The sequence below is a fragment of the Clupea harengus genome, chromosome 21 (genome assembly GCF_900700415.2).
Source record: "Clupea harengus chromosome 21, Ch_v2.0.2, whole genome shotgun sequence".
Classification (NCBI taxonomy): domain Eukaryota; kingdom Metazoa; phylum Chordata; class Actinopteri; order Clupeiformes; family Clupeidae; genus Clupea; species Clupea harengus.
This window is the reverse complement of record NC_045172.1, coordinates 6,752,209-6,777,208: the sequence shown is the minus strand read 5'-3', so window position 1 is coordinate 6,777,208 and position 25,000 is coordinate 6,752,209. Positions and strand designations below refer to the sequence as shown.

Genomic DNA, 25,000 nt, shown 5'->3' with positions numbered 1-25,000 from the left:
TATGCGTATATGTGTGAATGTGAGTGTGAGTGTGTGTATATGCGTATGTGCGTATGTTCGTTTGTGTGTAAGTGTGAGTGTGTGTGTGTGTGTGCGTGTGTATGCGTATATGTGTGAGTGAGTGTGTGTGTGTGTGTGTGTGTGTGTGTGAGTGTGTGTGTACCGTGGTGTTTGCGCAGGCATAGCCTTTCTGGTAGAGTGTGTGCGCGGCCCTCTTGTCCAGTCTCGCCCACAGACCTCGCACCCTCCAGTAGTCCAGGCGGGGCCGGACGGTGTGGTAGAGGCGTGGCCCCGGCTGTAACCCTAGAAACGTGCACACCTGCTCAAAGGCAGAGAGCGTCGCCCGACAGGTGGACGCCTGCACGAAGGCATCGAACAACGTCTGGGCCTCGTCCATCTCTCACACATACACACACACACACACACACACAGACGCACTCACACGTTCAACATTCAGACACTCGACTACACTCACAACACACAACAAACACACAGCCTGAGGAACAGACAGACAAGAGGGGACAATTCGTTTACGCAACACAGTCAGAAACTCCCACCACACACACACTTCACGCAGGTAAGACAGATTGAGGGAACACACACACAGAGCAGAGGAAGTGAGCAAAGTAATCGCTTTGGGAGGACAAAGTAATGCAAAGAAATGCAATTTGATAAAGAAAAGAGATGACTAAGATGTCGAATAATTCCAGATGATCTGACAGGACAGCTGACGGCTGAGTCATCAAGATTTTTCTCTCTACCGCATCTCTCTTTCTGTCTCTCTCTCTCTCCCCTGCTCTCCCTCTCTCTCTCAGTAGGAAAATGAAATGCTTGGTTGTCATTCTGTACAATAGACAATGGATTCACACACACACACACAGACTCACAAACAGAGACATTCTCACAAACAATGTAGGATGACAATCTGATCATGTGATCTGCAGTAGTTCCAACATATTGCTGTGTGTCTGTGTTTGTCTGTGTTAGGGCACAGCCTCTGATAAAATAGGATTAATGAGCGGTGCTTTCATTCTTAAGGGAAACCACCGCACAACTCGGGTATGTGTCTGTGTGTACGGGAGTGTGTGTGTGTGTGTGTTTGTCTCCTTGTGGGCGGCTGAGGGCTTTAACAGGATTTAAGCGTCTGTCTGACAAGCCAATACGCAGCACCAAGTGCGACAGCGCTTTGCCTGGCTTAACCCAGTCAAAAAGCCAATCACACCTGAATCCACGGTCGACGATTTTTCCCACACCTAATACGCACCCTGCCATATTGTATTATAGTCAAATAGTCACAACAAAAATATAAATCATATGTCCTATACAAACTTTATATAAACATATTCCGAGTTTAGAAAACAACCTGCACACTATCGCGACGTTCTATGTGACAGATTGCCTCCGGTGTGCACGTGAGGTTCACACGCCCTAAACTCTGACACACGTTGCTGCGGCGGGACAACTGGCCGTGCGCGCGCCCTCCACCTTCTGCTGCTGCATTGGGGTTCTCAAAGTAACATGCACGAAGATTACGAATTTGAATGACAATGTAGCATCAATAAACACACCTATTTTTTTCTTAGAAAAATCGTTACCTGTGGCAAGGCTCCATGGTACAGCATAAACTCCAGTGTAATCCCATTGCAGAAACGAGTCCAATTTTATTGACGCGCTGGAAACTGAATCCCACTGCAAACAAAATGCTGGTAGTGTCTCCAAGGGGTTGAGTTGCTCATTCCTACCACGATCTGCACGTGTAGGTTTGTGTACATGTATGTGGTGCCGGTACCATCAAAACAGTACGACGCACATACGATTCTATCCGACGCAATGTCGCGCTGAAGGTTGTGACAGCACGTGAAATACACCGGTGGTCAGTCGTGGCATCCCGAAATCAGCGGAAGAGTGACCACAACTACAGCAGAGTGGTCAGTTCGAGCGGTCAGTGCGACTGTGTGCGATCTTTGACAGAGGCGGCAAGCTTAGCTTATCTGATTAGCTGTAAGCGAGGGTGTTCTGAAGAGTAAGCAGTCAGTGTGTGTCTGTTTGTGTGTGTGTGTATGTGTACAGTACTGCAGTGGGATGTTAAGGAAAAAAACACTGAGCCTATGCCATATCACGGAGAGTACCTGTCACTTTACAAGACGTTACTGCTGTATAGCCTACAAACAGTTATGATAGCATTTTCAAAAATACTAAGAAAATTATTAAAAGTAAAAAACAAAGGTCCAATGTGATTCGAAATTCTAGGCAAGATATATGCAGATAAAGACAATACCAGCTGGTGTATTTCAGGTTCCCACTCTTATATGTCAATATTTCTCTATGAATGCTGAGACATAGTTGAAACACCTGCAAGTGTTTAAACCTTTCATTCATCCAACAAAAGCTTTTATGACTGACATGACTACTTTCATATCAAGGTGAAAACTCAAGTAAAATGTGTATTGTGTAATTGTGTAAAGAAAATGTGTATTTATATAAAATTATACATATTTTTCAAAACATTTTTCTTTGGTTTTCTTGTTAAATGTTTTTTAAATGTCACTTTCATCTCATGAATGGAAGATTTGTTGTTTGACTTTGATTATTTTATGACATGTTCAGGTGTACAGAGTCATTAAATACTGGCAACTAGTTGCTGTTGTGGAAGCCAAGAGATGCGTTATGGTCTAGTACCCTCCTCATCCTCTTCACCCTGCGTGATATAAACCACATTGTGTGCTGGAAAAAGATTATAGACTGGGTCATCAGTGTGTGTACAACTCTGCCTAGACTGGACAAGCTCCATACAATCATACACAAATGGGGAATTTTTGTCTTCTTCTTCTAGCAAAGTTGTCAAAATGCATTTACAGTTCCATAACCAGAACAATCTCACACAGACACAACCATCCATGGCCTGCACACATTCAGAATCTCATACATAGAGGGTGCAAGACAGTTAGCAGGCATCTGAACTCTGAGACTCCCACTGTGAGACAAAGAGGGATTAAGGTGAGATCAGGTGTATTTACTACACACCACCACCTGTGCATACACATACGCATGCGCGCGCGCACACACACACACACACACACACACACACACACACACACACACACACACACACACACACACACACACACACACACACACTCTCTAAGGAAAACCTGTAACTTGTCTACTCATACACAAAAATTATCTCTGTTGATCTACACTCACTCGTACAGTGAATACATACATCTTGACACATACATACCTAAATCTAGGCTTGAACGCGAACATACATTCATACACACATCACTTGCAAATACCACACAGTCATATATGGATGCACCCACACACAGAACCTACAGGTAACATACATACATTTAGTAGCAACACAACAGTAGCAGCAAGATTAGATCAGTGTGGGTCTACTCCAAGGTTAAGTGGATTTGCTGGGATTGAGGGCAGACCCTCAGTAGTGGTTAAGAATGCACCAACAGCCTTATGGGTAATGTAGTTTCAAAGATACTGGTAGAAGGCATGTGATACACAGGATACTGTATGTGGGCATAGATCTGTATACTGGCGTAGTGTCTCAGTAGTTCAGTGGTTCAGTATTCTCTACTCTCCCTCTCTCTCACACACACACACACACACACACACACACACACACACACACACACACACACACACACACACACACACACACACACACACCTAAATTCAGATCACAGTTCCACTATTGTTCTCTAGCATGACTGCACAACCAGACAGATAGAAGAAATAGAGCGAGAGAGAGAGAGAGCACAAAACAGGGCAGCCAAAACACACACATATACTGTCGACACGCTTAGAGTGCACATGTAGTCCCACTTTTTAAGCCACACTTCCCTCTCAAATATTTAAGCCAATCTGCAGTGCAGAACTTCTCTGTCTCCCTCTGTGTCATTCTCCCCTCTCCCTCTCCCTTTGTTTATCTAACCCCCCTCCCCTCTCCTCCTCCAAGGTCACATGCAGTGTGTGCCAGGCTCGTACTGTTCAACATGCTGATACTGCTCTCACCAGCAGCAGCATCTCTATTTACACACACACAGCTGTGCGCACACACACACACACATGCATGCAGACCACACAAATGCTTATACACACATACTAGCACAAATGCTAGCATGCACACACACACTCCTGCACACATTTTACTTGATACAGGGAAATGCGCAAGCATACCTATCTTGACACACACACACACACACACACATCAGATGTACGTGCCAACAAGCAACCTAAGAAATTGGGTGTGTGTTTGTGTGTGTATGTGTGCGCAGCTCCTGGGAGACACAGGCTTAAAGACTCCCACAGTGCAGGATGATTCTATTAAACCTTTAACAGCTTGTACCAGCCTATGGCCAGAGAAGAGGTCGGGGGGGGGGGGGGGGGGGGGGGGGGGTCTACTGATATTGATCAGAACTAAGGGCTCATAATGTTGTCAATTACTGATATGGAGAGATAATGACAATGACAAATCAAGTTTCTTATCTCCTGGCTTTGTTTGCAGGTAGAAGCTGCCCTTGTCAAGACGATGCCTGTTACAGTTGCTTTCAGCACCTACCGACGCTGAATCACTCACTACCACATGCTGGCTAACGACATAGTTTTTGATGACTCAATGCAAGCGCTCCCCCTAGCGGTAGTAGTGGTATTATACATTCTACATAATTTAGAGGGGGAAAACGCCTCAAGTGGAGCTGTTCAATCAGCACCACGAATATTATGACGACCATATTACGTGACATTCCCTGCCTGCAAAATTATATCATGCGGCTGCAGAATTCCGATAAGGCAATCACAATTACGATGAGCAGTTCTACCCTTGGACAGTTTATTAATTTACAGCCTAGTTGGTTTGGTAGCTAAACACTGATTTGATAGGGAAGCAGTGTTGTCAGGACAGCTAAACCCAGCTCAGTCAACAGCTCCAAAAACATTTTGGACCAAACATTCTGATTGGTCCACTGACACATCCTACCCCTTTATTATTGTTTAGTCAATGTCTTTTGCGGTCTAATTCATAATGCTAGTAAAGTTAGTTAAATGTGTTTGAAAATTATGGTAAATGTATCACTAACTTGAAATAGCACAAGAGAGGAAATACTAGATGTGCTCTTTGTATAATCCATACATCTAATGTTTACAATAATTAATAATGCATCTAATAATTCTGGTTGTTTCCCTCACCTTATCAATATTACCTGAGCATGAGTCATTGCAACAACCTATGTTTTCTGGCACAGGACTAAATCAAAACAGATGAGAGATGTGTTTACAATTATATGATTTTATTGTGTATAAATTCACAATAGTGAACATTTTTAAATAATCACTATAAATATTGGATGTAACAACTATACATGTCCCCTCTTGTCAGGAGTTTTGCTGCAAAAAAAGAAGAGATAGGTAATTTATTAATTTTGATATATTATATATTAATTTGAAATCAATCCAACTAATTGGAAATTAATTCAAAATCATTATGAGGCAAAAATTGTCATGATAGCGATATGGATTAACAAAGAATGACCTTGACACAGAGACAGAGAGGAAGACAGACATTTTAGAAGAATTATGACAGGACAGATATTTTACAAGTAGAAAGACAGACAGATATTTTACAAGTAGAAAGACAGAGAGATATTTTACCAGTAGGGCTCGTCCTCTTGTCTCAATGGGGAGCAGGAGCATCCCCACAGCACTCAGCAGACATGCCACAGCAAAGGGCAACAGAGCTAGCAACACTGACTGAGACATCAACACCTGATACAGACACAGACACAGACACACAGGGAAAGCAAGAGAGAAATCAACATACAGAGAGAGAGAGACAGACATCAGAAATCCTTTTTTATTTTTTTTCAATGTTTTTTCAAAAACACACACATCTCATACACCTGTGTCCTAAAGTCCAGATATACAGAGAATTAAACTCCTCTGTCCCAACAGATAATATATAAAACACACACAGGCATGCAAACACACACCAACACAGGCATGCAAACACACACCAACACAGGCATGTAAACACACACCACAAAGGCATGTAAACACACACCACAAAGGCATGTAAACACACACCACAAAGGCATGTAAACACACACCACAAAGGCATGTAAACACACACCAACCTGTGCTATGAAGGGTGCTATCATGCCTCCAATGCGACTGAAGGATGTGCAAACTCCCATTCCTATGGAACGCACTGCTGTGGGGTAAACCTGCAATACACACACACACACACACACACACACACACACACAAAAATACATACATACATATTAAGACACGCATACACGATTACACACGCGCGCACACACACACACACAGACACACACAGATATGACTCTTGGAGTCGTTTTGGCTGAGGCTCACCTCTGCAGTGTAGATGTAGACCACATTAAAATTCATGGACACCACTGACCGGAGCAGGAACAACAACACTGTGAAACCAAACCTGTGAGTGACAGTGAGAGAGTGAGAGAGTGAGAGAGAGGGAGAGAACGAAATTGAGAGAGAACTACAAACTGTAGAGATATTGATAGAGGAGTAGTCTCTTAGTCCCCCAGCACATGACCTTATACCATCAAAATGAAGCTGAGGATATTGAAATCTCACTGTTCAAAAAGCATAGCTTTAAAATGGTAAACAGTGGAACCTAGATCATGTCAATTTAACTGATTATTTAACTAACTATTTATCTTTCTCTGATTGACTGTTACTTTTCCCTATCTGACCTCTCTGGTTCTCCAAACACATCATATGCTGTCCTTACAGCCTCCCACCATGAGAGGGCAGTATACCTCACAGAATTGTGAGGTATATTTGCACAACTTCCTTTGTTTCTCTCCAATAGCTTCATGAGCTTTAGACTGAGAGTTTCTTATTACTCTTTTCCTGGAAAAGTACCTGTGTAGATAGACGTGTGTGTGTGTGTGTGTGCGTGTGCGTGCGTGCGTGTATGTATGCGCGTCTGAGAGAGAGAGAGAGAGAGAGGGATAGACAGAGAGAAAAGAGTGAGTGTGTGTTTGTATGTGTCTTACATGGTTGTGCAGACATTCAACAGCATGAAGAATGCAGCTGAGAGCACCTGCACCACAGCCATGCTATGCCTCCTGCCGATCACACTCAGCAACCCGATGTTCATGGGGATTACTGTGGAGTCACACACACGCACACACACACACACAGACACACACACACACACACACACACACACACACACACACACACACACACACACACACACACACATATAGGTCAGTTCATGTTACAGACACAAACTTGAAGAACTACAGGAGAGAAATGCAATGTGTACGTGGTGTGAGTGTGTGTGTCTGCATGTGTGTGTGTGTGTGTGTGTGTGTGTGTGTGTGTGTGTCTGCATGTGTGTGTGTCTGCATGTGTGTGTGCCTGCATGTGTGTGTTACTGAACAGGAGAAACTGTGACAGGGACAGATACTCACACGCCACCTCTCCCAGGCAGCTGATGAGCAGTGTGCTGTAGTCTGCATTGCTGAAAGGGACGCAGTAGCAGGGTGCCCCCTGCTGGTCGTGCCTGATATGTGTGTGTGGGTCTGCATCTGTCTGACACAGCAGGTTCTTCTCCAGCAGCTCAGAGCTGCCCAACACTGAGCCGTAGTAGGAGAAGGATGCCACAAACCTAACACACACACACACACACACACACACACACACACACACACACACAGTTCATAAACACACTCATACATGTATCATATTGTTGGTTAGTTATATTAGTGCCCCTGTAAGAAGGTTTGTGATATTTGTAAAGTGCGTTATGTGTCAATGTGTTATGTATGTCTAATTATCCAATTGCATCCAATTATCAAATTGACACATTGGGGGAATTTGATTTCTGTATGTGACCACTTGTGTTGTGACCATTAATGTGTCTGTATCCCCATTGGTGCATGTGTTTGTGTTATCCACCAATCAGTTTACTTACTTTTGTGGGCATGTGTTTGTGTTGTGTACACGTGTGTACTTTTGTGTGCATGTGTTTGTGTTGTGTACACGTGTGTACATGTGTGTGCATGTGTTTGTGTTGTGTGCGTGTGTTTGTGTTTAGTTACCATGTGTACCACATTATCACAGATGTGCGTCTGAAGGTACGACTGATCAGGACAGAGCCGTGTCCCCTTTCTTTCTAAAAGACAAACATACACCACTTTTACAGTGAGCACACACACTCTACCTCTGAAACTCTCTTCTCAAACACCATCTATCAAGATTCATGCATGCATGGGTAACAATGACAGCCCCATGTCTCAAGCTCCTCCAGTATTCACGTATATGTGTGTGTGTGTGTGTGTGTGTGTGTGTGTGTGTATGAGTGTGTGAGCAAGTGTGCGTGTTTGGGCATGTGAATGTGAATGTATGTGTTTTTGTATGTGAGAGTGATTGTGTGCAGGTGTGTATTTGGCATGTGTGAGTGAGCATGTAAGTCTGTGTGTGTGTGTGTGTGTGTGTGTGTGTGTGTGTGTGTGTGTGTGTGTGTGTGTGCGTGTATCACACACCACCACAGACTCCCTCAGCACTCCCGGGGGAAGTTTGGTCCCATTGAGCCGAGCGATCCATTCCAGCGTTTCCAAGGCACCGGCAACATTCCCAACAGACACCTGGTAGCGGGCAGACTCTGGAATGAACTAAGGAGAGGAGTGACAGAGAGAGACAGAGGGGGGGGGGGGGGATAAAGATAGAAAGATTGTAAGATACATACAGTGGTCAGATATGACAGGGCATAATCTGCACATTCACAGCAATTTTCATCATCCACAGGAAAAGACAACTAGTACTTTGGTTTGTCTTTATAGAGGAGACCTGAAACTTTCAGGGTTTACCTTGCCCTATTAGAAATGTAGGCCTCCTGAACAATCTGCATGAGTTTCATTCTGATGGAACTGCATATTGCTGTTTTCCTGTTGTGACATGAACTGAGTGCTTACATTATTTTGTATCATCTTACTCTGTAACCCATGCCCCTGGTTATGTACTCTATGTGAGAATTCAGGTTCTCCTGTAGCATTTCAACTCCGTCCCCCCCAGACAGCCCCCAGCCCCCATGTTTGCCGGCATTTTGTATGTGAGTAGTATTAGAGAACCAGAGCTGAAATTAGAACAAAGAAAAGTCCCGTTCACAACAATTGGCTTTGCTGTTTATTATCAAGACCAAGGCGAGACCATTGCTGGGGTTTGTTTCAGCGTGCTGTGTGTTTGTCTGTCGTATGTGTATGTCCCAAGTGTTTCAGCGTGCTGTGTGTTTGTCTGTCGTATGTGTATGTCCCATGTGTTACGTGTATTGTGTAGGCCTATGCGTGTCGATCTATGTCATCCTGTGTGAGTCATCCTTGTGTTGCTTTAACTGTCTGTTCAAGGCACCCTTTGTTTAAGTTAAGACAGCTGTGTCGTGCTCCTGCTTTGATTATTGATTAAGCACATTTTGTTTTAAGCTACAAGATGATTTCAACGTATTGCCTTTGTTTCCCCTCGTGTCAGTCGACGCGTGTGTCCCTGTGTCTGTGTGCTATGTGTGTGTGTGTGTCTGTACATTTTACCTTGAAAAGCAGAATTAGTATGATACTGGGAACAATGGATATCCGGATCATCCATCTCCAGCCTAGTGTCGGAATCACAGTCATCCCCAGCACTATGATCAACATAGAACCGAACATCCAGAACACCTAAACACACACACACATTCCCCAAAACATCATCTCTTTGCTACCCACATAGCACACACATTACCAAACACAGACACGCATTAAAGGATACTCACACTGGCTAAAGGCAAGAGTGAGCCTCTGTATTTGGAGGGAATGAACTCTGTTTTCAGCACAAACCTGCAAAGAAATATCAATGGCAATGTACTTGTATTCATTTGTAGTGCATGTCAATCTACATGTGTCAAGAATGTCTTCAGTATGTGTGTTTCTGTGCGTAGGCATTTTAAATATGAACAGTCTTAGTGCTTGTGTGCCCTGTGTTTGCAAGGTGTGTGAGTGTGTGTGTGAGTGTGTGTGTGTGTGTGTGTATGTGTGTGTGTGTGTGTGTGAGTGAGTGAGTGAGCATGGTATGTGTGTGTGTGTGTGTGTGTGTGTGTGTGTGTGTGTGTCTCACCCCTGTGATGTTGCAGCCACTCCACAGCCCACCAAGGACCTGAGGAAGATGAACCAGCCATAGGTGGGAGCGAAGGAGGTGAGCAGAGAGAAGTAGGCCGCCCAGATAAAGCCTCCAAATACAACCTGTGCACGCACGCGCACACACACACACATACACACGCACGCACGCACACACAAACGAAAAACGCCCACCAAAGGTTAGAGTGAAATTTAGTCATAACCACTAATACACACCGAAAAAGAGAAAGTCCATTCTTTACTGTTATTTAAGTATGTTATCTGATTACTCTCACCGTCCAGCGACCATATCTGTCAGCCACATAGCCACAGACTACCCCACACAGCATGAAGCCAAAGAAGACCATCTGATAATAAACACACACACACAAATCAACAACACAGTACAGTACATGTCAGACATATAAATAGAAGTGTAAACACAAATGTCAACACATACACACACACTCACATAAATGTAAATATAAAACAATGCAAATATTATTCAATTTTTCTCTCTCTTACACACACACACACACACACACACACACACACGAAAACTTGATTCTCCAGACCAACATAATGCACATGAAGTTGCCTGTCACGGCCCCCAGTAAGAGAGACTCACTGTGGACACCAGCGCCACCTGCCAATCATCCAGACGCCACTCACAGCGGATCTCTGGGGAAAGCACTGCCAGCAGCATGATCTCCATCGCCTCAATGATCTGATAAAACACACACACACACACACACACACACACACACAGAGACACACATATATACATTCAGATAATTATAGGTTCATGGTTCTCTCTCTTCTTGTTATATTACATGCCTGTGGTCAACTAGAACATATCTAGCTGTACTAGCACATGTTAATGCATGTAGCAAGTGCAAAACCCTCCTAATATCAACACACACACACACACACACACACACACACACACACACACACACACACACACACACACACACACACAACATGTGTACACACAAAAACACACACATCCATATTGCACACGTGTGCTTAAGTGGGTCGCTTACATTGGCACTGCCCATGACGATGAAAAGGAGTATATGGAACCTGCCCAAGCCCATTGCCTCCACAGCCTGTTCCACAGTGTATCCCTCAGGCTCTGTGAACATGTGCACACACACACAACACACAACACACACACACACACACACACACACACATACACAACACACACGCACGCATGCACGCACACATCAACAGACAAAAACACATCATGACTATCAATCAAGCGTTGTATTGTGATCTTTGTAAACTGTAAACAACATTTGATCATGTATGTGTGTGTGTGTGTGTGTGTGGGGGGGGGGGGGGAGGGAGGAAGAGGAACAGACAGACAGAGAGAGAAAGAGGGAGAGAAATAAACAGAGAAAGAAGGAGCTGTGTCAGTCTGCTCACCTTTGCCTTCCCCTGCAACTTCAGGTGCCTTGTCCCTTATGCCATTTTCCAGTGTGACCTCTTGTAACTGTATAGCACTACCTAGCTGAGTGGTCCCCTTACACTGCATTCTAAACACACACACACACACACACACACACACACACAACAAATGATAGGTGGAATACTGTTGTCTTTGTATTAGAACGGTCTAGTTGACCAAATGACTAAATGCAAATAGGTCTTCTGTAATGTTTGGGTTTAAGATAATCCTAGGGTCGCACACATGAAACCGGTTTTACCTGTTTAATCCCCATTTTTGCATTTTGGAATGTTTTACTGAATGGGACTTTGACTACTGGTACAGTACAGTCTCTAATCTTTATTAAAAAGCATAAGGTAAGTTTAAAGGTTTAGTTTATGAAATCCATTAATTAATTAAAGTGATCTTTTCATAAAGGTTTGCATAACTGTCCCCAAATTGTCGAATTGTGAAACGCCAAAGTGAAGGAATTTACTCCATGAAATATACCAGACAATATGTTTTAACTCTCCTTCAAATCGGTAAGAATAAATTAATCTCGCTGAATAAATATCAACGGGTCACATCTATCAGCAACAGGCTTTGATGTCTGGCTTCGAATACAAATATCGCCTGGAAAGTAGCTGATAGCCCATCCCTTAACAGATATTCCTCCGCCTGGTACCATTGGTAAATTAACACAAGTAAGGGTAACCTGTAAGGGTAACACATATAGACTACAGTCTGTATAAAACGAATTCAGCCGCAAATTGTCTGAACGCTGCTGTTCAATGTATTCGCCGGTATTCCCATGGAGTGTTTACAGTGTTTGCTGGTGTAAAAAGTAAGTGAAGCTGAAAAACAGACAAACTAACCTGTACTCTTCGCCCATGTTTTGGAGGGCATGTATCACAGGCAAAACATTTTTTTGCTTAAATCCATGATTCTTTTCTTTTTCTCGCGACGAAGAAGATGCACCTGACAACAGGTAAATACACCTACGTCACCTACTCTACTTCAGGAAGTAGACTTATGTGATTTCTCTAAGGACAGTAGCACTACATATGCGCGTTTCATACACGCCCTGTGAATCAGGTTTCACAGGTGCTTTGTCTACATAGTTCCACCTCTTAGCAAGAAACCGCTTGGAATGTGATGCCGAAGTCACTGTGAGAGTGGGAACAAGACTCTTTTGTTCTCGTTGGCCTCAGGATACTTTTGGCCTCTAGCCTATAGACTACAGCAGTACTGTAGTAGCCTCACCGACCGTAACACAATTTAAAACTCAAGTTAGACCAGGTAGTCTTCATCTAGGGATCTACTGAGGTTCATTTTAACTGGGGATGGGCGTGTGACCGCAATAATTATACTTTTACCTTATTTCACAGTAGATGGGGATCTGCTTCGACAAATGGGAACAGGTACACGTGCATTACAGTGCATGAAATGCCCTGTATTGTTATTCCTTCGTTTCATATACTTCTACTTTGTACCGACTTCTGCGCTTAATTCAGCTCGAACCGCTTAACGTAGAAACTTCATTCGAAATTTGTCGCGTAGGTCTTGTAAAGCAGGGGTTCCCAACCTTTTCTACTCCGAGGCACACCTTTTCGTATTTGTAACAGGTCGGGGCCCAACAGACACCCCGCTTATTTTAGCTAATCTATATTCCATTCTTAATAAGCGATTGTTATGTGTCACAAAGAGCAACATCAGCACCTGCTACAGGTGGGAGCCTAGTAATTAATACAAGAAAATGTTCCTCTAGATATTGCAATCAAAATTGTATTGTGCACCAGAAAACAACATAAAACCGCACAGAGCATTTTCAGTCAAAAGGGATTTATTATCCAAAAGAGTTTTGAAATAAAGAAACTTAATTGCAGTAGGCCTAGGTCTATTTGTGCACAGCAAACAAGCAAGGAAATAAAACCAGAATAGACTCAAAAGATAGCATGCACTCAAAACAAGTGATGAAACATGCAAACAAGACCACTCAGCTAGGCCTAATTAAAATAGGTGATGCTTCAGACATGCAAACAAATAGGTTAAAATAATGTTCAAATAAATAGGTTCAAATAGGTCAATATAATGATTCAAATAATTTAAATAATGATTTAAATCTGTGGCTGCAATCCATTATCAACCTAAATAGAACCGAGCATTCCTGGGCAGTAGTTCGAGTTGGTAGCTCTGCGCAGAAAAGCATGTCCTCTTGTAGAATACCACTCCAATGATAACGCACAAAAAACAGCAATAATACAGCTGTACTGACGTCCGTCGACTCGTCTAACTTGTTTTAAAAGGAACGGGCTACCTTTCATCCTTTCCAGTTCTGTATGTGAGGGCTGGATGTCGCGTCTCCAAATGTCGATTCAGATTTTAAGGTTTGAGCGCCTCATTAGACAGCTTTAAAACGCACTCGACACACTGCGCCCTGGGCTCAACGACGACGTCACCTCCATTCACAAAACCAAATCTAATATAAATCAGGGTTGTATTTACGCTGAATGAGTAGTTTTTGGTAGTATGACATTACCAGTGCTGTCATTCTTTCAATTTTTCTACAGCGTTGGTAACCTTTTCACGGACTGGTCTAGTTACTTTCCTAGAGAAGTCGTGGAGTGTGGCTTGGCAACCATCTAACCTGGGACTGCTTTCTGTCAGGTGCTTTGCATTACAGTGATAACTTAAAGACGAGCTGCTTCTGTGATCGCTAAATTCAGCTTGACAAATGCTACATACAACTTTAGTTTTGTCGATTGTTCCGTCATTTTTAAGCAGAAACTTTCCGCCCAACAATCCCTCAGCTCTCTTCATCTTCAACTACCGTCTCGGTCTCTCCAATCTAACTGACTGCACGCACTCGGCAGTTTCGTGTCAGGGGTCAAAGCACACCGGAAGTAAACAAAGTTGCGTTAAAATATTTTATCGCATTCATCTCGGCCACAATAATCTCATAGATTAACGCGTTAATTTTGACATCCCTAATTAATATTGTTCTCAACTAAAAATCCGTTTGTTGTGTCCTGTACTTTTAATGCAGCACAGGAAGTACCTATACAGGTTGTATACATGTAAAGAAGTTGCACTTCCTGATGATGCCATGTGAGTTCTGCCATGAGTAAAGTACCTGTTCAGTGGCGGCGCCAGAGATTTTTTTCTGCAGGTGCTATGGGGGTGCTCGGCGTTTTACCGAGGGGGCTATGAAATTAGGGTGATATCATACGTGTCACGTGGTTCTCTACTACAACACCTCCCCACCATATCGTCATATCTGTTTACATGTTTGCTCTCTAAAGCGTCTTTGTGGTCCATGAAAAGCGCCATACAAATCGATCGCATTATGATTATCATTAGGCTGCTTCCGACGGACGCGCACATAGCCGTGTTCCTCTGCGACGGTCACTGACAAAATGCATGCAGCATGTTATAGATTCCGCAATCCCAAATACTTCACTTACTTCAGTGGGGGTTAAAGTTGGCGCCAGATGACCACCAGGTCACCACTACCATGTCTGACAAATTAAACTAAACAGTTCAATACATTCTAAACTAAAGAGGACAAATTAGAATAGCAGATAGAATGAACTAAAACAGTCAAAGAGTCAGAAATGCTTTCAAAAAGTATATTTCAGGTCACAATCAATAAAAAACATAGAAGCTTATGTATACCTGGCTAGCACAGACAGACTGCTCGTCCTAGGCTAGAATTTCTGATTTAAGGCGGATCCAGAAAAATCCCCAAAAGAGACCGCATTCATTAATGATACGCATCTAACCAGACCATTCCACCTTAAATCTTAAACGGTATAAAGATGCAGGCCCCTTTTAAAAGTGAATGAAACAAAACAGTAGGCACTCAAAACCACAATAATCAGAGCTAGATCATTGTATCATTGTACAATACAACTCTTAAAGAACAGGCAAAAATGCAAACCAAACTATGCTGGAAAAGCTAAATCCGGGCAAGCCAGCAGACCAGGTGTAGCATGGCTAGCATCCTCAGTAGAGAGGTGTAGGGTTGATCTCTTTGACCACGACGTTCATCTTCTTCTAAATCAGATTCATACCCCTTTCATTTCTTCTTCTTCTTCAACGTCACATGCTTCTTCTACTCGTCGCATTTTGGGTATCAAAAACCGATCCATTATTGTGAATTTGTTGATACTACCGCTTCACTTTGACTTTGACAGTGCACTAGCTCTCTTTCTCCTTCAATCGTCAGGAAACGTCAACGTTCACGCATGCAACGTGTCTCTGTCGTGCTACGTAAACAATCTGTTCATTTCAATCTGTTATTATTTTCTTTTGTGATTGAAATATTATTATCACACAATACATTTAATTAATAACGCAGAATTGAATTAAATAACAATAATAAATAAACCATTATTTTCTTGGGGGTGCTATGGGGGTGCTGTGGCTAATCCAGGGGGAGCTATAGCACCCCCTGGCGCCGCCCCTGTACCTGTTGGTTTATCTCTGCCTACTCCGTCATTTCTCATACATTAGAACACTACAAAATTGGCGACGAGATTTATTTTACTTCAAAGAAAATGACGGCTGCAAATGTGCCTTTCCCAATTTTTTTTCTCCCGTGCCCCGGTGAGCCTGCTGTGCCGTTTAAAACGTGGATTCAAATCTTTCAAAACTACCTGGTCGTTATCAACGCGACCGGAGATGCTTGGCCAGTTGCCAGAAGAAGAGCTGTTCTCCTACACTGCCTCGGTACGGAGGGACAAAGAATCTTCTACAATCTTCCTAACACAGGTGCCACTTATGATACAGCCGTTAATGCATTGAAGGCATACTTTAATCCGAAGACTAATACAGTGGCGGGGCGTCATGCTTTTCGTAAACGTGCTCAAGCTCTCCACGAGTCAATTTTACAGTATGTTGCTGCTCTACGTGACCTTGTGTCAACTTGTGATTTTGGTGATCGTGAAAACGAAATGATACGTGACCAATTGATAGAAAATGTGTGCAATTCAAGAATTCGTGAAAGACTGTTGCTAGAGCCTGAACTGAACTGTAGAAAGAGCATTAACTTTGGCTACTCAAATCGAGTCTGCTGCACACCAAGCCAAGGCAATTACCGATTCGCACGTGGCTCCAGTACAAGCAGTGCAGCACACTTCAAACGGAAGGGGGAGAGGGGAAAGGACGAATTTGACCTGCGCAAATGCTCCTGTCAATCAAAGTACAAAGCGAACTTGCTATCGATGTGGATCCGATGCCCACTTGGCCAATGCACCCAACTGCCCAGCTGCAACAGCAACATGCAGGCAATGCAAAAAGACTGGACATTTTTCTAAAGTCTGTCGTTCTACAGAGCCCCATACTGAGGTGCGTGAAGTTGAACTCCCTGAAGTGTTAGTGTTATACACAGACCATGATGCAAGTGGTACTACAAAAATTACATGCATAGTGGAAATTACTGACCAGCACTCACAACCCTGTACAGTGGACTTAGTCGTCGACACTGGGTCTTCTGTATCCATCCTGCCACAAAGCCTCTACGTGCGCCATTTCAACCACATTCAGCTGACTCGGCCCAAGGTCAGGCTTGTGTCTTACTCTAAAACGCACATCCCTGTTCTTGGCTGTTTGTCCGTGAATGTGTCCCTACATGGCCGCACAGCTCCATGCACATTCTACATTGTGAATAATGGGACTCCACTGCTGGGGAGAGACATCATGACCGCACTACAGCTTTGCATAGCGCACAACAGGATCCTTCCTCCTGACGCCTCTACTTCTCCTGCTCCGGTGCTGGAATGCACCGCTACACCTACACCTGATGGCTCCATTGCTCCTGCTAACTGTGACGACTCTGATCCTGAATACGTTGCTCTCCTGACTACTGCCCGTCACACTCTGTCTGCCACTGACCTCGACTCTGCTTGTGCTACATGCCCTGAGCTCACAAAACTCTGCGCACAGATCACGCGTGGATGGCCTCCTTCACCCAAAGGCCTTGACCCTGACCTGTTGCTATACTACAAGCTGCGCTTGGAACTCAGGAGGTGCTCAGTGCCATCCGCTCCTGCCAGCTATGCCAGTTGAATGACAAAACAGTTAAGCCGCGCCCAGATCCACTGCAACCAGTGCCTCTGCCAGATGGTCCATGGCAGGAGGTCTCTGTGGACATAGTGGGCCCATTCGACATTGCTCCTCCAGAATGCAGGTACGCAATTACACTGACCGACTACTATAGCAAATGGCCAGAGGTTGCCTTCACTCACACTATTACCACTGAAGCTGTGATCACCTTCCTGTCAACTGTGTTCAGCCGCCATGGCAATCCTCTGAGCATTGTTACAGATAATGGTGTTCAGTTCACCTCTGCTGCTTTTGCTGCTTTCCTACAAGAAAGACAAATACGCCATCACCGTTCATCTCTCTACTATCCTGCTGCCAACAGACAAATTGAGAGATTTAACAGAGTGCTTAAACAGACTGTACAGTTGGCCATTCGACAACACCAGCCGTGGAAACCAGCTGTGACTGACTTTCTGCACGTCTACCGTGCCACACCGCACGCCACCACTGGGACTTCACCTTTCCAGCTTCTCCATGGACGGCCAATGCGCACAAAGCTGACACTGCTGCCTCCTGCTTCAACACCTCCTGCTCCTACATTGACTGACATGGACATACGTCACAGGGTCAGCCAACGTCAGCACAAAATGAAGACATACACGGATGCCAGACGTGGTGCTCGTCCTCCTGCCTTTCAAAAAGGGGACAGAGTGCGGGTGAGAAACCCACTACATGTTCCTAAAGGACACAGGAAGTTCAGTGATCCTCTGACAATAAGCAAGAAGCTTGGTGAGGGTACATACAGACTGAGTAATGGAAATACCTGGAATGCCTCCCACCTTCCTGACTTTCCAACCACTACACACACACCTACACACGAGGACACTAACCCCCCTGACGAAACACCTGAGCCTAGGCCCCTACGAGATACTCGCCAGCCTACCTGGCTGAAAGACTTTGTTAGTTAAGAATGTGATACTACACTGTGATTCTTGTGATGCATACAATTGTTTACTTGCACTTTGAATCGATGACCGTTGATTGTTGACTTGATTATATGCACTATTTCTGATACACTGTTACTGTATTGATTGCACTGGAGTTATTTTAATTGCACAGTAATGTTACAGTCAAAAGGGTGAGTTGTTCTGCATTTCTATGTGTTTATTACTTCAGACAGATGCATTACTTACCTGATCTAAATTAGGTTACATGTTTCCATACCTCACTGTATTCATAGGGGTTAAGCACTTACTTAGCAGTATGGATGAATATTCTTGCCTATGGATTACAGTATCCTCATGTGTTTTCTATTATATATGTGTCTTCAGTAGGGTAGTTACTCCTTTTCTACAAAGGGGAAAATGTTGTGTCCTGTACTTTTAATGCAGCACAGGAAGTACCTATACAGGTTGTATACATGTAAAGAAGTTGCACTTCCTGATGATGCCATGTGAGTTCTGCCATGGGTAAAGTACCTGTTGGTTTAGCTCTGCCTACTCCGTCATTTCTCATACATTAGAACACTACAAAACCGTTCTTCGTGGAAAATTCGTGAAAAAAAAAAAAAACGGAAACATTTTCGTGGCCCACTGGATGGTGCTCGGCGGCCCACCAATGGGCCGCGGCCCATGGGTTGGGAAACCCTGTTGTAAAGGACACTTATGGTATGTATTTTTCATTTTTCTAAACTTTATAATTTTTATAAATATTAAAGAAAAACTAATACAATTTCTCCCGTTGACTTACATTGGGCCATTATGACATCATAATAGGGTCATTAAACTGGCTTGCACCTGTGCTTCACTGACACCTGCGCCAAGGTTCCAAGGCACCTCTTCTCTCTGTCCCTCTCCATTCAACTGTATAACTAGGAATATTAAGAGACACCTCCCATACTCTCCTTTTTTCTCCCTCTATCTTTCTCTCTATCCCTCTCACTCTACGTTCTCTCACACTCCATCTCTCTGCTTCACTCCATATCCCCCCCTTCTTTCAATATTTTCACTCTTCTTTCCTTCTTCCACTCTTCTTTCTTTTCTTCTTCTTTTCTTAACTTTTGTATTTCATGCACTGGTATTTCCTTCAGGAAATGCATTTTCTAGTTATTATGTGGTGTACGAAAAGGTGGAGAATTTGTTTTACAATTTGATCTTTGTTCGTATCCAAATTAACTAAAAATACAGAACGTAATTGTAAGGATATGTCAGCAAATTCAAACGTAGGCTACGCGAGGAAGCTCCCCATAAAAGTGCTGTTATCCCCTGTTGAAATGAACCCCAGTAAGCAGTACAGCAGTACATTTAATGAGGGGTTTCGTTAGCAAAAAGTAGCCTAGTTATCAGCCACCCACTTTCTTTAGCTATTGATCTCAAAATGTCCATTCAGTACCAGACTAAATTGTTAGCATCGATATTATCACTACTCATATTATCAAAACCAATTCCAGTATTAATATCTTTGATTTTAATTATTTCTAATCATACCCAAAACATCAAGTATGTGAAGGCTACACACTGAAATACATGCACACACACACACACACTCAAGGCAATACAAATAAACACACACATTTGCTCCTTGAAACTCCTACAAGTACACAAGTACATATGCACAACAATGGCTCATGAGAATCTAATAAAGCCCTTGCCCCAGATGATGGCACTAAATGGCAAAAGATCAGGTAATTGATAAGTTTACAAGAGGCATATCTGCAGAAACTGGGCTGAATGTTAGGTGGACTCTGGTGATGGCTTGCTAGTTGGAAAACTCCTATGAATTCTGAATGTGGAGCCCTGGTGAGCTGGTGTTGGTATTGCCTTTAGTGAATGTGTCTTGATCCGCAGAGGGTTTCCCGAGATCACAGATGACAGAAAAGGACCCAGGCAGCAACTGACCATGGGGATGAATCTGGCTCTGATTTTGTGTCGTACCGTGGCTGGATTTGACCCAGAGACAGTTTGTATCTGACGATGTAGACGGATCAAGCAAGAATAAACTTGAAGCATTCAGTGCTTAAAGGCTGTGGACCTGTCATTTAAGCCCTCTAGAGATACATGTGCATTACAGGCATTTGGAAAGATCAGGGAGATCAATATATTTGAACGCACAGAGTTTATTCCATGTTAAAGTTACACAACAACCTGTAGACATGACACTTCACATACAGGGGTGCAGTTCTCAGAAAAAAAGGGAGAGAAAAAGAAACAAGGCCAAGATTTAAAGGTCTAGAAAAAGGAGGGGATGGAGAGAGATGAAAGGAGAAGTACAGCAGGATTTATTTTTGTGTGATCTGTTTGCGGGGCAGGGAGGCAGGGAGTTGACTTGGCTGTGGGATAGACACTGGCAGATACACACACACACACACACACACACTCTTTAACAGTACATTATGAGGTAATCCAGGCAGTAGAAGACTGATGATGAATGTTTGGCACGAGTGATCATGGGATCAATGTTGTTCATTCTGTAGAGAGAGATGCCGCTCCAACACGGCTCAGATACAGGAACAAACACACACACACACACACACACACACACGCACACACACACGCACGCACGCACGCGCGCAAGCGCATTCAGATTCAGGCACACAGGCTAACACACACAGGCACTATTCAGGTACACATACACTGACACACACACACAGGCACGGCTCTGGTACATTCACACACAAACAGTGAGACTGCTGCTCAGATAGACATACAAACACACACACACACACACACACACCATCATGGTTCAGACACAGGAATTCACTCACATTGCTCAGTTATTTGTGGGTCACATATTATTACAACTGGGAGACAGAAAGGAGAGAACACGTTGCATTTCAGACACACACACACACACACACACACACACACACACACACACTTTCACATGGTTGTGCATACATGCACGCACACACACACACACACACACAAACACACACACACACACACACAAGGTTTAGTAGCACCATGTTAATTATGTCTGGAGCCCCACAAACATGCCTGCTTTTAACGGTCCCTGTACACACCCCCAGGCTGTCTGATTGACAGGTGGGAGATCCAATCAGAATACACATTCCCTAACAGGTGGGCCGAGTGGGAGTTGCCTTGTGGGGATGGATATTTATTGTCTACCTACAAATGTTACCAAAGGGAAGTCCAAACTTATAAAATTGTTTGATATACTTTTATATACTTACATATATATATATAGAGAGAGAGATACTTTATACTTAAATATCATAAATACTCACTTTCATATGGATTCAAAAATATTATTCAGGTGTAAAAATGATAATATATTGGACATGGTTGTATTTGCAAATGATTGGGGATGGTATATACTGTGCTTTTTTAAGGTCCTAGTTCAATCCAGGACTGATACACAATAACATTTTTCACTCATGTGCAACAAAACTCTACCAAGCTTGGTTAGCACGTGTTTTTAACACACTCCTATATAAAGCATTAGCTATCAGCATGCCCATCGACAACAATAACACACAAACAAAAACGAACGAAAATTAGGATCGATGGCCGGGGCATTCCACATGCGACTAGAGGGGCACTGACTTCCAGAAAAGTAATTAAAGTACTTTTTAAATCACTTAATCCTTTTTTTCTCCATATTTGAAAGGGGGGCTAATAGCGGAAGCTAATTAGCAAAAACAGGAAAAAAACAGGACAAGTGCCAGCAATAAGGCCAGCTTATAAAACCATCTCAAAGAGACGGTGTATGAGAGAGAGAGAAAGAAAGAGATTGTGGGGTAACAGAAGTATCTGTAACAGAAAAACTAAACAATTCAAACAAACAAAAGCAGGATACAACCCTTTTGTCCCTTCCCTTTAAAACCCTCATAAAACTCTACAGCAGCCTTTAAACAGATAACTAATGCTACAGCAGCGATTAAGCAGTCATTTGAACTACCCTTTGTACTCCTAGGGAAATGGAGTTCCATTTAGCAGGAATAAAGGTTCCCAAGGATTTAAACAGAACATCAAGCCCAGTTACAGAACCCATGGAGAACTATCTGCCCTAAGAGGAGGAAGTGTAGCCCAGAAAGGAAACTTTAGAACTCTGTAACTGCCCTCAGTACTGTTTTAGTGTACTGGAGAGAGCACAACCTCTCTGTTCTCATTGGCTTATATAGTCTAACACTTTCCACTGATTGGCTGAGAGCACTTTCAGTTGGAGACACTCATCATATCGGCACTGATAGCAGGACTGATGATACAGTCACTGCACCTCAACAGTGGTTTGGTCTTTTTCCTTTTTTCATTGAGATAAAGGAAGAAAAAAATCTGTCATAATCTCATAGCCATAAAAAATAAATATCAATTTCAATACTATATTTCAATACTATCTGGGGCCTCCCTATGTTATTATTGTGCTCATGGGGTTCATATACATCTATATGTTAAACATTTACATATATATTTTTTGTCCAAATAATTTATACGTAATTATATATATATTCATATCTCTATAGATCTTTTAAAACATTTTCCCACATTCCCCCTTTAGCAGTGAATACAATTCACCAATACCACCATGTCAATGTGCAAAACAGAAACAAATGTGCAAAATGAAATGCAATTTTTAAAATGCAACTTTTCAATGGACATGTCCATTTGAATGTACAACTGAGGGGAAACAAAACAAACAATCCAGCCGAAAGATATCCTACGACACTCACTGGCAGGGAAAACCAGCCGAACCAAACACACACAGTCAGCTACGAGCGAAAGAAGCTGAGGATGAGGAAGAGTCCGGTCGCCATTGGAAACGAAGAGCGAGAGTCCGGCTCGGGTCCGAGAGGAAGAGTTCGGCCTCGGGCGAGGTCGGCGGGTTTGTCCGAAATTGTAACTCCTTCCGGGGGAAAAGTCCAGCCACGATTTCTTATGTTTTCTTCAGCCAAGGGCAATGTGCACCCGCCGACCAGAAACCGCTCCCAAATAGAAACCCTAAACATTCAGAGACACCCTGTAAGGTTTACTCAGGTGTGAGTTTCATGTATAGGATACTGATTGCTATGCTATGTGTGAAGTTGTGTATACCATAGATACTGATTGCTATGTTATGTGTGAATGTGTGAAGTTGTGTATACCATAGATGAGGACACGGAGGAGGTTTCTAATCTAGCCCTCGAATGTTTATTCAGTCTTTATTTATAGTATTTTTTTTCTCTTTTGTTTTGGTTGATTTGATTTGCTTTTGTTTTTAACATAAATTGATAACACTTGTTTCTTAGGTGATGCGAAACTTAAGATCTTCCTTTAGGCCCAAGACGTGAGACGGTCAAATCTTCTATGTACTGTTTTTATGTGTACTGTGTATGTGGAAGGTATGTTTTTTGTAAGTGTGTGTGTGTGTGTATATGATTTAGTCTGCATATGGATGTGCAGGGTAGGGCTGACATATTTGGAGAGCGGATTCCACATCAAGCCACTTGCTCCACCATCCAGTTTGAACATTGGATGACCTTTGAACCAGGAAGCAGTGGTGTGACTGAGGTACCAGCTGAAGGCAGTCATGTGACATCATGGAGAAGGAAAAACAGGGGGAGGAATGTTAGCACCAGAAAGTTAGATCAGATGGACAATGGAGCCATGGCAACGGCAGGAACTTCATTTGCAATGGAACTACAGTATATCCACTGGTTTCCACAGCAACAACTGCACCATGTTTACTCAGATGTCAGTGGCAAAGGACCAATGAGATGAACAGGGTGTGTGGTGACAGGTTATTTGTGTGTGTATGTGTGTGTGTGCGTGCGTGTGTTTGTGTTCGTGTGTGTTTGTGTTTGAGTGTTAAACAGAGTGTTTGGTGACCGCATATGTGTGTTTGTATTGGGTGTGTGTCTAGGTTCTTTGCGAGTAATAGGAAGGGTGGGTGAGTGGTATGGTTGTTTGTGTGTAGTGTGGCAGTGGAGCTAGAAGGGGTGTTAGTACATAGAGGTTAGAGTGCTAGATGAACATAACATGTCAAAATCTGAAGTTTAGTTCTGTATTTCTGATCGGATGCTTCTTTGAGTTATGTATGTACTATTTATGGTGTGCAGTATTCTGATGTATAGAATTTAGGATCTGATGAATGTAGAGATCTGAAACAGAAGGATAGGTTAGTATGTAGATTTAGATGGGAGTAGAAGTATGGGTTTGGCCTAAAGTTGGGATAGTATGCAAGTTCACATGCATTGAGGGATATCAGTAAGTATAGCAAGTATAGTTAGTGTAATGGTTAGTTGATGTGTAGGGTATGTCACTATTTATTGGAATTATTTTAGTGCATATGTGGTGAAAGTGTGAGTACAGATGAATAATTTAATACCAATATGTGTGGGTGTCCTGTGGCTTTGTGCCAGGGATTG

At 43.1% G+C, this 25,000-nt stretch overlaps 3 protein-coding genes across 3 annotated transcripts in view; all 3 read right to left on the bottom strand.

Moving 5' to 3' along the window:
• Positions 1–431, bottom strand: part of mical3b (microtubule associated monooxygenase, calponin and LIM domain containing 3b) — a 24,893-nt gene extending 24,462 nt beyond the window's left edge. Inside the window, exon 1 of the mRNA XM_042702953.1 lies at positions 164–431. Within this exon, the coding sequence (XP_042558887.1) occupies positions 164–397 (234 nt within the window). The 5' untranslated portion in view covers positions 398–431. The remainder of the gene's footprint in view (positions 1–163) is intronic.
• A 4,896-nt stretch (positions 432–5,327) lies between these two features.
• Positions 5,328–12,722, bottom strand: svopl (SVOP-like). Its single transcript, XM_031558736.1, has 16 exons — positions 12,468–12,722; positions 11,592–11,701; positions 11,204–11,295; positions 10,786–10,884; positions 10,454–10,525; positions 10,159–10,283; positions 9,818–9,881; positions 9,597–9,722; positions 8,559–8,687; positions 8,115–8,188; positions 7,485–7,681; positions 7,062–7,173; positions 6,394–6,475; positions 6,150–6,239; positions 5,668–5,781; positions 5,328–5,403 (listed from the first exon to the last, which is right to left on the bottom strand). The coding sequence occupies exons 1-16, from the start codon at positions 12,482–12,484 to the stop codon at positions 5,392–5,394; spliced, it is 1,515 nt and encodes a 504-aa protein (XP_031414596.1). The 5' UTR covers positions 12,485–12,722; the 3' UTR covers positions 5,328–5,391.
• An 11,120-nt stretch (positions 12,723–23,842) lies between these two features.
• The window catches only part of si:dkeyp-27e10.3 (UPF0606 protein KIAA1549), an 11,412-nt gene continuing 10,254 nt past the window's right edge, over positions 23,843–25,000 (bottom strand). The window contains exon 20 of the mRNA XM_031559174.2: positions 23,843–25,000. This exon is cut by the window's right edge and continues 452 nt beyond it. The gene's annotated coding sequence lies outside the window, so the exon portion shown is untranslated.

Bases quoted from the DNA above. Each gene is read 5' to 3' on its own strand.
- svopl (XM_031558736.1), bottom strand. The intron at 7,682-8,114 runs GTAACTAAACAC...TGTGTGTGTTAG, and splicing joins GTGATAATGTGGTACACATG to GTTTGTGGCATCCTTCTCCT. The intron at 6,476-7,061 runs GTAAGACACATA...TGTCACTCACAG, and splicing joins TTGAATGTCTGCACAACCAT to GTTTGGTTTCACAGTGTTGT.